The sequence below is a fragment of the Symphalangus syndactylus genome, chromosome X, assembly GCF_028878055.3.
Source record: "Symphalangus syndactylus isolate Jambi chromosome X, NHGRI_mSymSyn1-v2.1_pri, whole genome shotgun sequence".
Taxonomy (NCBI): Eukaryota; Metazoa; Chordata; class Mammalia; order Primates; family Hylobatidae; genus Symphalangus; species Symphalangus syndactylus.
Genome location: NC_072447.2, coordinates 78,124,195 through 78,139,299, shown reverse-complemented (window position 1 = coordinate 78,139,299; position 15,105 = coordinate 78,124,195). Strand labels below are relative to the sequence as shown.

Below are 15,105 nucleotides of genomic sequence, written 5' to 3'. Positions count from 1 at the left end.
AATATATGAAGCTTTCCTTGAGGACAAGTATACCTGTATTCGCCTCACATTTGGAAATTCCTTTCCAGAGCTTTAGGCCCTCTACCATTTTTCTTTTCCTTTTTTTTTTTGAGACAGTCTTGCTCTGTATCCCAGGCTGGAGTACAGTGGTGTGATCTCAGCTCACTGCCATCTCCACCTCCTGGGTTCAAGCGATTCTCCTGCCTCAGCCTCCCAAGTAGCTGGGATTACAGGCATGTGTCACCATGCCTGGCTGATTTTTGTATTTTTAGTAGAGACGGGGTTTCGCCATGTTGGCCAGGCTGGTCTCAAACTCCTGACCTCAGGTGATCCACCTGCCTCGGCCTCCCGAAGTGCTGGGATTACAGGCATGAGCCACACCTGGCCTCTAACATTTTTCTGTGTGTGCTTCTCAACTCTGCCTCCTATTACTTAGCTGACCTTTTAATCTACATTCAGCTCATGCTCTCTACTTCAACTATAGTAAAACGTCCATAAATGTTTGTTGAGTAAATGAATGAAAGACAGACACGCTCTGCCCCATTTTCTCTAAGTGTCCCAACTCTCTGTTCCACTACCATCTTCAAGTCTTAGGAATATGCTATTCATTGTGCCAGAAATGTCTCCCAGTTGCTCCCAAGACTGTATTTCCCTTTCTGTCTTACAACGCAGCAATAGTCACCTCTTTCATGGCATTTTCTTAAATTACACCTCCTTGGTTTGGCTTTATAGTCACTCTTAAAAACTTGCGTGGTGGCTCACGCCTGTAATCCCAGCACTTTGGGAGGTCGAGGTGGGCAGATCACCTGAGGTCAGGAGTTCGAGACCAGCCTGACCAACATGGAGAAACCCCATCTCTACTAAAAATACAAAATTAGCCGGGCATGGTGGCGGGCACCTGTAATCCCAGCTACTCAGGAGGCTGAGGCTGGAGAATCGCTTGAACTCGGGAGGAGGACGTTGTGGTGAGCCAAGATTGCACCATTGCACTCCAGCCTGGGCAACAAGAGTGAAACTCTGTCTCAAAAGAAAAAACACAACAAACAAACCAAAAACTCCCCAGTCCATCTCCCTGAGACGAATATCCTGAGGTTCTATGGTAGGCTTCTATTCCTTTACCTTGTTTTCCCATTAGATTATAAACTCTCTGAAGCTAAGGATGAGCTCTTAGTTTCACTATGAACACATGATATGTTGCATTCTTGATGATTCTGACTGACCAAATGACTTACCACCATGGCTGTCTATACCTTATGACTTGCTTCATCCTGGTGGTGTGGGTTTATAAGGCTTAGTTCTCCAGGTGATGAGCTATAGGCTAATCAAATCAAATAATGTAGGAAGCCAGCTAAGGTAACTTGTGAACTGTTCTCTTTAAGTGGAATGTGGCTGCAGGGCACAGTTGGGGGTAGTGGTGCTGAACTGTAATGCCTGGGAAGTTAATGTTTCAACATAAAACATCTAGGTTTGAGTAGGACTATCATTGTATAAGCAAATAAAGCATGCCTAAGTCAGATTGTTCCTAACTAGCCTTAACTTAATGTGTTTGATCTTAATTATTAGCTTTTTCTGTAATTCCTTTTGTTCCTTAGCCTAGAGAGTAAAATTACTCTGTTAGGCAAGATAAAGTACCCACTCAACTTCTGGTCTATAGTTTTTACTGACATAACTATGATGTGGAGGAAACAAACTGGACTTGGAGTCAGAATATTTGGTTTCAAGTCCTGACTGTCACTTAGTTTTACGACCTTGGGCAAGGTCATTTCCCTCCTGTGGGTCAGGAGTCCATCTGGAAAATGCAAATAGTAAATATCTCACTGGATTTTTTTTTTTTTTTTGAGACGGAGTCTCACTCTTGTTGCCCAGGCTGCAGTGCAATGGCATGATCTCGGCTCATCGCAACCTCCATCCTCCCAGGTTCAAGTGATTCTCCTGTCTCAGCCTCCCGAGTAGCTGGGACTACAGGCATGCGCCATCACGCCCAGCTAATTTTGTATTTTTAGTAGAGACGAGGTTTCTTCCTGTTAGTCAGGCTGGTCTCGAACTCCCAACCTCAGGTGATCTGCCTGCCTTGGCCTCCCAAAGTGCTGGGGTTACAGGCATGAGCCACTGCGCCCGGCCCTTCACTGGATTTTTTGTGGTGATTAAAAGTGGTAATATATATGAGAATGGTTTATAAATTGTAAAGTGCTATAAAAACATAAAGAATTGTTATGATCATTTTGGGATCAGCTTCAATGAAATGGTATGGAACATTACCTATTCAAATTGATAAGAACCTGAAAACAAGAAGAGAGCCAACTTGTGCACTCAAGCAGCCCTCTATACTAGCCCCAGGTTCTACACAAAGATGGCCCAACAAGCCCCCCTTTAGTGGAGTCAGTGCCTCTAAATGATAGCTAAAGGGTATGGGGCCAACACATTCCTAGATTCAGAAAACTATCCCAGTGGCAGTGAATGAATACTAAGAATTAGAACCCCTGACAAAGTTGAAGAGCTAGGCCGGGCACGGTGGCTCACACCTGTAATCTCAGCATTTTGGGAGACTGAGGCAGGCAGATTGCTTGAGGCCAGGAGTTCGAGACCAGCCTGGCCAACATGGTGAAACCCTGTCTGTACTAAAAATACAAAATTAGCTGGGTGTGGTGGCGCACGCCTGTGATCCCAGGTACTCAGGAGGCTGAGACACGAGAATTACTTGAACTTGGGAGGCAGAGGTTGCAGTGAGTCGAGAATGCACCACTGCACTCCAGCCTGGGTGACAGAGTGAGACTCTGTCTCCAAAAACAACAACAACAAAACAAAACAAAAAGTTGAAGAGCTGGCTCCTACCCCTTGGATGTTCTTCCTGGACACCTTAACTAATTTTGTTGGCTTCCATTCCTCATCATCCCCCTCATCATCGCCACCATCACCATCACCATCCTCATGCTCATTCACAGAATGCTCTGAACAATATTTTAGATCCTCGATGTCCATGCTTTGCTCCAGGAACTTTTCTTTAACACGAGAAGGTTTTGGCTAAGAAAAAAGGTTTGGTGTAGTTTAGTTATTTAATAAAAATTAAAAACTATATATGCATCATATCTTCCCAGTAGCTGTTGCCAGCTATATTCTCAGAGCAAAGATTTCAGACTCTCTCAAATCCACCCCACTTGGCTTTACCAATCAGAAGAAATTCTGCTTTAGCCTTTGGCTTTGCAGAGTCTTTGAAGGCAGTGAAGTTGGAGGCTGACCAATCTGAGGGAGGAAAGGGAAACTCATGATATGATGAGATAAGTATCTTTGGATGGACAGCTGAACATTATTGCTCTTTTCTACTGTTCCTCCTCCTCAGTTGTGTTAGGTAATGCCTGTCCATGGCCCAAAGTCAGCCTTCTGAGGAGTAAGAATGCCTACTTTCCTTAGGATTGAACTGCAGTTTTATCTGGGACTCCAAAGAAAAGTGAGATGCTAGAATTTGGGAATTTTAACTGTCAACCTCTTATAAAGGGCAATTTTAGCACACTCACCCCAAACCTAAGCTGTGCAAAGGTATCACAGGCACTGATCATTTTACCTTAGGTGGGACATATTCAAAAGAAGAGTCTGGAGATAGAAGGGTATCCTTAGGAAGATGTTTCTGTCTGCTGGCTACCTGGAGGAGGGTCAGTTTCTATTTGAAAAGAAGAGACAAAGTATATAATGCAGGGCAGCTTATGGGAGTGTTCATAGCTAAAACAGATACCAGACCTAGGCTAGCTCAGTGTTAAACCATAGTAAAGTGAGGCAGGATTATAGTAGAGTACATTGACTCCCACTTTCTAATATCAACAATATTAGATTCAGAAAATGGCAAATTTAAAAACTTATGTTTATTCCACTTTGAAATGCATATGTCACATGGAAACTAAATGTAGACCTCATGAAATAGAGCCAAGTCACCACAATGGGGGTTGGTCCTAAGAGCTGCCCTCAGTAGCAACGGGGTCTCTTAGGGCTTATCAAGTGGGTGGGAAACTGTATTACCTGCTTGATGATTTCATTCTCCCGGAGAAGCTGCTGATTTTGCTCACACACTTCTCGCATCTTCTCAAGTTCTTCATCCTATTTCCAGATAGTGCAGTGATATATGGGGTTATTTTGGGCACTACATGTGGGTTACCAAACAACTCACATAGATGAAAACATACTGCTGCCAAGTTGCTGGCAGCAGATGGTTTCTGCACAGCAGGCATTGGCACTCAGAAAAATGTCTGATTCCCAGTTCCTAGGTGCCCTGAATGCCACTTCTATTCCAATGCTTCCCAGCAGCTCTGACCACATTCATAGGAACCATGGACTCTGCCTGACAAGCCTTCCTTATTCTTTTCCATTCCTTAGCTTCATATCCCTTATTCACATTCGGATGCTGATTAAGAAACCCGCAGAAACTTAGCTCTATTTTCTTGAAGTCTATAGATGCTTCTCTTTACCCTTCTCAACACAGACTAGGCAGTTTACTTGCTACTTTAGTAAGCCTGACTGAACTACCTGGCACCTAAGACACCCAGATTCGTGCATACAACCTTAACTAGTTTGCTTATGTCTTAGATGGAAGGTGCCAAGGAAACCCTACAGACTGGTGGTTCAGGAAAAAGATTCTAAGTTAGACTAAAATAGTGCTACAACATGCTACTAAAGGGTGTGGTGTTCCTAGCCTCTGGAAGAAATTCAGACCCCAGGCATTTTACAAATATGTCAGGTCTCAGCACAGAAGAACAAGCTCTTCATACCATTTGAATGGCCCTAGGATTCTAAGTAACTACTGGATGATTTCACTTCCTCAACTCTTTAGAGCTCAGGGTTGAGGCCAAGAACCACAAGGCCTCAGAGTCTGATATGGAGTATGTGCTGCCATTTTGGTACCAAAAATGAGGTTATTCCTATATGTGGCTACACTCTAAGTACCCCTAACCTGATCAAATAGGGCCTAAAGGCAGTAGAGGCTACCATTATAAATACTTTTTCCAGTAGTTAATTACTCTCTGCTGCAATTACAAGGGTCTAAATGCGATAAGATTCTCAGTCAGTACTGTGAAACTCATCTCTGGAGACCTCTCCCTCGTGATCATACCTGACACTTCAGTGTGCTCAGCAGCTGCTGTTCCTTTTCACTGACTGATTCCTCTAACTGCTTCTCTGCCATTTGGCTTTGCTGCAGCTGGCTGAGAAGGTACAGCACCTAGAGAAAGACATGACCCAATGGGTGGTAACAAAGGTACCAAGGAGAAAAAGAAATTTTGACTTAGTTCAAGCAGTGATCCAGGTGACTGCTCTCTTGTGATTTAGAAGTAAACTGTTCTCATTTGCTGTCATGGCATGAAGTAGTAAGTACAGCATAGATGTTTCTCAGCATAGCTTTTTTTTTTTTCTTTCTGTTGCCCAGGCTGGAGTGCAATAGCACGATCATGGCTCACAGCAACCTCTGCCTCACGGGTTCAAGCGATTCTCCCACTTCAGCCTTATGAGTAGCTGGGATCACAGGTGCACGCCATCACACTCAGCTAATTTTCTGTATTTTTTTGTAGAGATGGGGTTTCACTCTCCTGGACTCAAGCAATCTGCCTGCCTTGGCCTCCCAAAGTGCTGGGATTACAGGCACGAGCCACCACGCCGGGCCTGTTTCTCAGCACGTTAATATTGTTAATATTCATATTTAAGTTGGAAACCAAGAGCCATTGTCACTGGTACGTATAAAGTTAGACAAGTCACGTCTGCTTCGGGTTTCTTATTTGCAAAATTTAGAAAAGGCCACGTGGACTTTTGAAAGAAATTTCATACCCCCACTTTTTTTTTAAACTAACAATACAAGGCAATGATAGTTTCACAGTATAGCTTCTTGACTTGCTAGAGTTTACCTTCTCTTGGTGCTGTTGCTCCATTCTGACCAGCTCAGCTTGTAACTCTGTCTCTATCTCAGCAAAATGATTTCGTTCCTCAAACAGCATCTTCTGCATGTCAGCGCAGCTGGTCTTGCTCTGTTTCAGGCTGCTTTCAAGTTTGCTTACCTGTATTTTGGAGGACACCAGCTGGAAGGAATAAAAGAAGATCAGTTTATTTGAAGAATGACCACCTTTCTTTCCCCCTTTCAACAGGCAGGATAATGTCAGCTTTCTCGAAAGGGTCGGAGAAAAATTCCTCCATGTCAAAGTCTATTCTTATTTTTTCATGTCATATGGATTCCAACATTGAATAGTAAATATACTATTGTTCTATTCCCAGGCCAAGAGTCCACCTTTCTGCTGAGACTTGTATCCTGGGGCTAGAAGCCACCGCTAAGGGCCATTTTATTTCTTGCTCTGCCTCAAGGCAAGAATAAACCTAACCCGAACAGTATCTGACAATTACAAATTCTGATAAATATCAGATTTAAGAAGTTCTTCCTTAATTTTTAAGTAAAATCCACAGGACACACCCTTATGGCCAATTATGTCCCATTTCAGAATGTCTATATTCACATGTTAGAACTTGTAGACTGAGACTGCAGATCTGGCTCTGCAGGCTACATATCCTACACTGGCCTAGTTTTACATTCACTACTAGCCCAGATGGTGAGCATCATAAGTACCAGTGTTCACAAGACTGATCAAGATTTCCTTAGTAGAACAAATCTGCTAAGCTAACACAAAAATGTATAAAGGGTAGCATTGTTTAAACTTGTGGGTTTGGAGTTTGTATGCCTGTCTTGAGTGAAAATGCTTCAATCACCAGAGGCAATCAATTTTCATTCCTCTTGTGACAATGTAAGGTGACATATCATTTTAAGGTCAGCAAAGATGGCTTTTCCTTAAAATGAATCTTTATATGTCAAAAGATGCTTACGTTTTCCCTTTTCTAGACTGGATCTTAAATTTTTGAATATACATCTCATAGGGGTTTTAGAAAGTAGTACAGTATAACAGTTGATGTTTAGCCAGTGACCCACTATGGCATTCTGGTCTTTCCTAATAACAAGAGCTAACATGCATTCAGCACTTGCTATAGGCCAGTCACGACGGGCATCAATTCGTGAGTCATATTATCTTTTTGTAAGTGACTGGCCTGTACTTGCTTACACCAACCTTTATCTACTAAACTCTCTGATGTTAGTGTTATTGGGGTTTCTACCATGAAAAGTGGCAATAACACTTTGACAATATTTCAAGGCTAACATCCCATTTCAACCTACACAGCCAGCCTCCTAACTGCTGGTTAGAGTGATGTTTACCTCTCCAATCAAATATTTCAGGGCACACTTGGCTTCCAGAATGGTGGCAATATTCTCCCAGCGTTGTTTTGGTCTGTCTTCACTTTCTGCATCCAGCAGTTTCTGCTGTAGGTCAGCAATCTGAGCACTCCTTCAGGGAAAGAAACAGTGAGCCTTATTGCAAGTAAGCCTGAACATCAAGGAGAAGGGGAAAGAGCTCTGAGGGGAAACATCAAATAATTTTATGGATGGAGCTATCAGTTAAATATCATTTAAATAATGTTTGAGTCATCTGGTTAGGATTTTACACAGTATTGCAAATCCTGTAACAAAGGGACTCTAAGAGACTATCTAAATGGTTTTATTCTATTAAATACTGGTTGAAATAAATGGGTCGTAAAGTGGGACTTGTAAAGACTTATCACAGTAAGGCTTTTGTTGTAGTGGATTGAATATAATATGTTACTTTGTCTTGAGGCCATATAAGCTCAGACTGTGACATGATGGTCCACCCATGCAAGGATAAGATTCAGGTTGGAGACTTGAAGGGAAAATCTCAAAAGAACAAACAGGTAGATATGCTCTTTACTACAATCAAGTACCAAAATGATACCCATGGCTGGCATTGTGAGAAGTTATCTTGATGTGCCTGCCACAGACCAAGAAGTTTCTAAGAAGACTGGATGTTCTGACCCTGGTTATAGCTTCCGGGTACTTTCTGATCAAGTATGTCCTAGATCAAAGTCTACACAGTATTTCAGTTTCATTAATAGCTTTCTTCTCAAATTTCTTCTGTGTCTAGTGAGAAAGAGCATACCAGCATGTGCTTCATATGTAGTGCTAAGTTTGGTACTATAAGGAAGATGGGTATGAAAATAATGTAAGACTGTAGTTCTCCAATTTTGGGGTCTCAGGACCCCTTTACACCCTTAAAAATTATTGAAGACATCTAGGACATTCTGTTCACATGTGTTATACCTATAGAGATTTATAGTATTAGAAAGTACAACTGAAAAAAATTTTAGCTGGGCGCAGTGGCTCACACCTGTAATCCCAGCACTTTGGGAGGCCGAGGTGGGTGGATCACCTGAGGTCAGGAGTTCGAGACCAGCCTGGCCAACCTGGTGGAACCCCAGCTCTACTAAAAATACAAAAATTAGCCGGGCATAGTGGCGGGTGCCTGTAATCCCAGCTACTTGGGAGGCTGAGGCAGGAAAATCACTTGAACCCGGGAGGGGGAGGTTGCAGTGAGCCGAGATCGTGCCATTGCACTCCAGCCTGGGAGATAGAGTAAGACTCCATCTCAAAAAAAAAAATTATTAATTCACTTAAAAATCATAAACCTAGGCTGGGCGAGGTAGTTCACGCCTGCAATCCCAGCACTTTGGGAGGGCCGAGGCAGGCAGATTATGAGGTCAGGAGATCGAGACCATCCTGGCCAACACGGTGAAACCCTGTCTCTACTAAAAATACAAAAATTAGTTGGGGGTGGTGGTGTGTGCCTGTAATTCCAGCTACTCGGGAGGCTGAGACAGGAGAATTGCTTGAACCAGCAAGTCGGAGGTTGCAGCGAGCTGAGATTGTGCCACTGCACTCCAGCCTGGCGACAGAGCTAGACTCTGTCTCAAAAAAAAAAAAAAAAATCATAAACCTATTGGCGGGGTGCGGTGGCTCACTCCTGTAATCCCAGCACTTTGGGAGGCTGAGGCGGGTGGATCGCCTGAGGTCAGGAGTTCGAGACCAGCCTGGCCAACATGGTGAAACCCCGTATCTACTAAAAATACAAAAAATTAGCTGGGCCTGGTGGCAGGCGCCTGTAATCCCAGCTACTTGGGAGGCTGAGGCAGGAGAATCGCTTGAACCCAAGAGGTGGAGGTTGCAGTGAGCCGAGATCACGTCATTACACTCCAGCTTGGGTGACAGAGTGAGCCTCTGTCAAAATAAAAAAACAAAAACAAAAACATAAACCTATTATACATTACATATTTTCTGAAAAGTAGCATTTTCTGAGATAATAAATAGTAAGAAAAGGGATTATTTTACACTTTTGCAAATCTCTGTAATGTCTGGCTTAGTTGAAGACAGCTGGATTCTTATGTCTCCCTCTGTATGCAATCTTTTGTGACATGTTGTTCTAGTTGATGTAAATGAAGACAATCTGGCCTCACATGAATATGCAGATGGGAAAAGGAGTATTTTAATAGCCTTTTCAGATAACTGCAAATAGTCTTCTTTGAGACTACACTAAAACTCAACAAGCAGTACCTCCTTAAGAGTTAGTTGCAATGTTGAATCTGAAACTTATTAATAAACTTTTTTGTATTCTCTCATATTAAAATTCATCAGTCTATCTTGCAATCTGAATGGCTCATTTACCAATACATCATTCTATAAAATGCCATTTGGACAATATTAGTCCAGAGTCATGCAGATCTTCCAAATGTTAACACATTTCATTCTATAAAATATATATTTTTAAAATCACACTTGTTAATATCACTACTGGTCTTATCAGAAAAGTTATGAAAAACTGTCAAGTTCACAGTGGCAGATACAAGTTTTCTAAATCCAAATTTTGCTTGAAAGCTCACATTTTGTCTTAGGTAAAAAACACTGTCAGCTGTTTTCCTGAAAGCAACAGGCTTGCTCTATTCTTTTTGAGAAAATGTCTGCCAAGTAACCAAGTCTTAATAACCACAGTTTGTCTGTCAGTTGTTCTTTAAGTAAAAATGATGTCCCATGAAAAAAGTGGCCTATTGAGCTCACACCTCAAACAATCGCACAGTGCTTTTCTTGAGACAACCATCATATTCAGCATGCAGCAGAAGTGCTTTCTGTGTTCTTCCTGTTTCGTCACACAGGATGTAACACAGACATGAACTCCAGGGTCCAGATTTAGTAAAATCAACAACTTTCACTGCTTTCGCAACACCACTCTTAATTAAGACTGGCTTGTTTTTTTAAAACCTGAGAGTATGTAGTGGTGAAGCATACAATGACTACTAGTTCAGGTTGGTGCCACTGCTTTCATTCAGCCTAGGGTGTCAGCACTTTAGCCCACTATGGTTTTTGCATTTTCAGTGCAAATTCCAATGTAGCAAAAAAGGCAAATAATGCCTTAATATTATTATGAAAATAGTTTTGATCACTGGCTCATGAGCTCCCCAGTAATCTGCGGCCCACACTTTGAAAACCCTGGTCTAATGTAGAGTCCTTTCCTTCAACAAGCTTATAGTCTGTCTTTAGAATGACAAAATTAATAAACATAAAACAATAAACATAAAGATAACATGTCAGTAGTATGTCATAATTGAGTATCATAAGTTCTGAAAGAGTTTAGAGAACAAGGAAGATTAGTGAGGGATTAAAAAGTCAGGGAAGGCTTCTGGGAGAGGTGGGGCACAACACTTCAGAGTTGTCACCTATCATTGGCCCTTTCCTGTCTTCTCTGACAATTCATGTCCCTTATCTATTCCAAAATTTAGTTTAAGTCTCATCAGTTCTAAAAAAAATTCTCCTAACTAAATTCACCTCTAATTCCTTCTACTTGGCACCAGCCCTACATTTACATAATCATTTACTTAAGCATATGGTATGTAGGTAAATTTTTAACAACCAGCACTTAAAAAGCCAGCCCTTGGCTGGGCACAATGGCTCACGCCTGTAATCCTGGAACTTTGGGAGGCCGAGGCAGGCCGATCACTTGAGGCCAGGAGTTCGAGACTACCCTGGCCAACATGGTGAAACCCTGTCTCTACTAAAAATACAAAAATTAGCCAGGCATGGTGCCATGTGCCTGTAATTCCAGCTACTTGGGAGGCTGAGACATGAGAATCACCTGAACCCGGGAGGCAGAGGCTGCAGTGAGCCAAGATCGCGCCATTGCACTCCTGCCTGGGCAAGACTGAGACTCTGTCTCAAAACAAAAGAACATAAAACAAAAACAAACAAACAAACAAAAACGCCAGCCCTGATTTGTAACTTTTGTCAGTTTCTGTGGTGTAAATATTCTCACCATAATCAATTGTAAACTAACAATGGTTTACAACATTCTTGAAATTTTAGCAAATGATTCCCGGACACCACTGTGAGTAATGATACTATTTCCACCTGAGAGCAAGGGCAATGTCATCTATTTTTTCTGTATATCCCAACTGCATCTAGTGTAGCACAAAGCAGGAACTCAAAGGTTGAGTGATTTATAGATCTATCCCAAGATAAAGTTAGTATGTATTGCTAAAACCAGATTAAATGATCCCAAGGTCTTCTGGACAATAAAATTCTATTATCCTAAAACATGATAAAATCTCTGTCAAGGTTCTATTCCTTCTAGATTTCATAAACTGCTTAAAATAATCATGATTAGAAGAGCCTGTGTAGCATAATTTCTGGTCTAGGGCTAGGAGATGAGGGACAGAAGAACATTCATTGACCACTTCTTTTTCTTTTTACTTTTTAGAGCCAATACGAGTGACCACGGCACAGGGAACACAGCCTCAAGAGGTCCTGAGAAAGTGCAGCCTTCACTGAGCACTTCTATTCCTTCTTTTTCTTTTCTTTCTTTTCTCTTTCTTTTTCCTTCTTTTCCTTTCCTTTCTTTCTGTCCATCTGCCTTTCATTTTTGAGACGGAATCTCACTCTGTCGCCCAGGAGTGCAGTGGCACGATCTCGGCTCACTGTAACCTCCACCTGAGTTCAGTGATTCTCCTGCCTCAGTCTCCCGAGTAGCTGGGACTACAGGCGCGTGCCACCATGCCTGGCTAATTTTTTGTATTTTTAGTAGAGATGGGGTTTCACTGTGTTAGCCAGGGTGGTCTTGATCTCCTGACCTCATGATCTGCCTGCCTTGGCCTCCCAAAGTGCTGGGATTACAGGCAAGAGCCACCGTGCCTGGCCATTTTTTTATTTTTTTGAGATGGAGTCTTGCTCTATCGCCCAGGCTGGAGTGCAATGGTGCAATCTCGGCTCACTGCAACTTCTGCCTCCCGGGTTCAAGCAATTCTCCTGCCTCAGCCTCCCAAGTAGCTGGGATTACAGGTGCCCGCCACCATGCCCAGCTAATTTCTTTTGTATTTTTAGTAGGGACAGGGTTTCACCATGTTGGCCAGGCTGGTCTTAAACTCCTGGCCTCAGGCGATCCACCCGCCTCAGCCTCCCAAAATGCTGGGATTACAGGCATGAGCCACTGTGCCTGGCCCACTGAGCACTTCTAACATGCTAAGTACTGTTATGCACTTTACTAATTTCATTTAATGCTCATGACAACTTTACTTACCACGTTATAGTTATTTTCTTGATGATCTCTAAAGTTCACCTTCTGTGTTGTTGCTTTTCTATTATCATTTGTTTGAAAATTCTGTTATTGGTTCTACATCTTAGAGACACTACTGCATCAAAAATGATGGTGTCTGACTCTCTAGTTATCAGTTAAAAAAATAAATAAAGAGAAAAAATTGTGCTGTACTGCAAAAGGCATGGGCTTTGGAATTAGAGTGTGTTTTGAATCCCAGCTCTGTTGTTTGTTAGCCAGTTAATTACCTTTGGCAAATTTCTTAAGATCGCTGAATTTCCTTTTAAAAATTAACCAATTAACCAGTTATTTATTAAAAAGCCAGTCAAATTTAGCAGCGAGGGGGTTGTACACCAACTTCAGTGACACTAATGTTAATAAGTTCTGATAACCCACTTCCATATGACCAAGTTAATTTTAGATCTCTAAAATGAGAAGAATGATACTTACCTCATAAGGCATCAAAGGGATTGAATAAGAAAATGTATCTAAGATACCTAGTACAGTGTCTGGTTTAAAAAAAATTGTTATTTTCTCATGTTTTTCCACCATCACAAGGCTTCTGAATCACTGGATTAATAGGTTCTATTTTTGATTCCAGGCATAAATTTTTATAATGGCTTAGAGATAGTCCCTGTTACCTGAATTCCATTTCAGTCTCTAGGCTTTCAATCTGCTTTGTAATAGAATCTTCTGACTCCGAAACTTGACCACGCACTTCAGTAAGGGAGAATGTACGCCTCTGTAAATAATAATGAGAACAAGGGTGAAATACTAAAAGGAAAGTAATCCTCCAAAGCTATGAGGATTTCTAGGGAATGTAGAGTCTGATTACTGGCAACATTTTTTCATAAGCGTACTTACCCGGAGTTTAGGAGGTGGATTCTCCCCAGATTCCTTTTTTTCTTTGAGTTGAGCCACATCTTGAGCCAGGATCTTTCTATCTTCAAGGAGGTCATTCAGATGGCGTTTGGCTTCCTCAGTACTGACCATAACCTCAATTTCATTTCCAAGCCAATTCTGGAAGAGAAATCAGTGATGTCTGGGTTAGGGATGAGGAATCACTGGCTCATGGGCTAGATTCAGCTCCAGACTTAACTTCATTTGGACCAGAGCCCAAGTAACTACAAGTGTGATATCCATTCATACCTACACTTACCAAAAATGTCAGTACCTCTCGAAGAGCCTTTAACAGCAACATGCCAAAAGGTCACAAGAAAGAGGCTTTCTGCAGAAAATCTTTCTCCAGATTCCTAGTATTTCTATGTGCCCTGTTCTTTATTTTCTTCATTTTTTTCCTTTGCCCTTAACATAATAAAAAATTGAATATTTTATGATCTATTCTATTTAATAAATAAATATCCATTTTTAATTTTTAAAGTAGATGACTGGGATTTTTAAAAAAGGAAACAAAATTCAGTAAATTCGCTTTTTATTTATTTATTTAGACAGGGTGTCGCTCTGTCGCCCAGGCTGGAGTGCAGTGGCGTGATCTCAGCTCACTGCAACCTCTGCCTCCCAGGTTCAAGCAATTCTTGTGCCTCAGCCACCCAAGTAGCTGGGATTACAGGCACGTGCCACCACACCTGGCTAATTTTTGTATTTTTAGTACAGATGGGGTTTCACCATGTTGGCCAGGCTGGTCTTGAACTGCTGGCCTCAAGTGATCCACCCACCTTTGCCTCCCAAAGTGCTGGGATTACAGGTGTGAGCCACCATGCCCAGTCAAAATTCATTTTTTAAAACAGTAACTATCCCTGAGAATATTTCTACTTTTAATGAAGGTATACCATGCTAACAGTAATCAAAAGAAAGCTGGAGTGATTATATTAGAATCAGATGAAGCAGAATTCCTATCAAAAAATAAAACTAGGGATAAAAAGGATTCATGATAAAGGAGCCGATTGTTCAAGAGAATATAATCCTTAATGTTTGCATCCCTAATAACAAAGCACCAAAATCCATGAAACAAAATCATGTACAAGTAAACAAAGATAATATAAATCATAAAAATGTTCAACTGATCCAAAAAAGGAAAAAGCAAGGAAAAAGAAAATGAAGAACAGATGACACAAATAGAAAACAAATAGCAAGATGATAGCTCAAACCTACCTGTATCAATAATCACATTAAATGTAAATGGTCTAAACACCCCAATCAAGTTGTAGAGATTTTCAAATTGGATTAAAAAGCTAGACATGGCTGGGCACAGTGGCTCACACCTGTAGTCCCAGTACTTTGGGAGGATCACTTGAGGCCCATAGTTCAAGACCAGCCTGAGCAACATAGTGAGACCCTGTCTCTACAAAAAGTAGAAAAATTAGCCACGTATGGTGGTATATGCATGTAGTCTCAGCTAGTCGGGAGACTGACATGGGAGAATCACTTGAGTCCAGGCATTTGAGGTTACAGTGAACTATGATCATGCCGCTGCACTCCAGCCTGGGTAACAGAGTGAGATCCTGTCTATGGGAATAAAAAAAAAAAGCTAGACCCAAATATATGCTGCCTATAAGAACCACACCTTGGCTGAGTGTGGTGGCTCACACCTGTAATCCCAGTACTTTGGGAGGCTGAGGCAGGTGGATCACTTGACCCCAGGAGTTTG

General features: G+C 41.7%; 1 protein-coding gene across 4 annotated transcripts in view; it reads right to left on the bottom strand.

The window, feature by feature from the left end:
* KIF4A (kinesin family member 4A) overlaps window positions 1-15,105 on the bottom strand; it is a 130,779-nt gene that overhangs the window by 11,412 nt on the left and 104,262 nt on the right. For 3 of the 4 annotated variants that reach the window (XM_055266826.2, XM_063635128.1, XM_063635126.1), the window contains exons 21-28: window positions 13,362-13,517; window positions 13,139-13,239; window positions 7,229-7,358; window positions 5,880-6,050; window positions 5,096-5,203; window positions 4,009-4,086; window positions 3,560-3,655; window positions 2,833-3,021 (exon numbers count right to left, since the gene is read on the bottom strand). In XM_055266826.2, the coding sequence (XP_055122801.1) occupies window positions 2,833-3,021; window positions 3,560-3,655; window positions 4,009-4,086; window positions 5,096-5,203; window positions 5,880-6,050; window positions 7,229-7,358; window positions 13,139-13,239; window positions 13,362-13,517 (1,029 nt within the window). The remainder of the gene's footprint in view (window positions 1-2,832; window positions 3,022-3,559; window positions 3,656-4,008; window positions 4,087-5,095; window positions 5,204-5,879; window positions 6,051-7,228; window positions 7,359-13,138; window positions 13,240-13,361; window positions 13,518-15,105) is intronic. The other variant, XM_063635127.1, reaches the window with a different exon arrangement.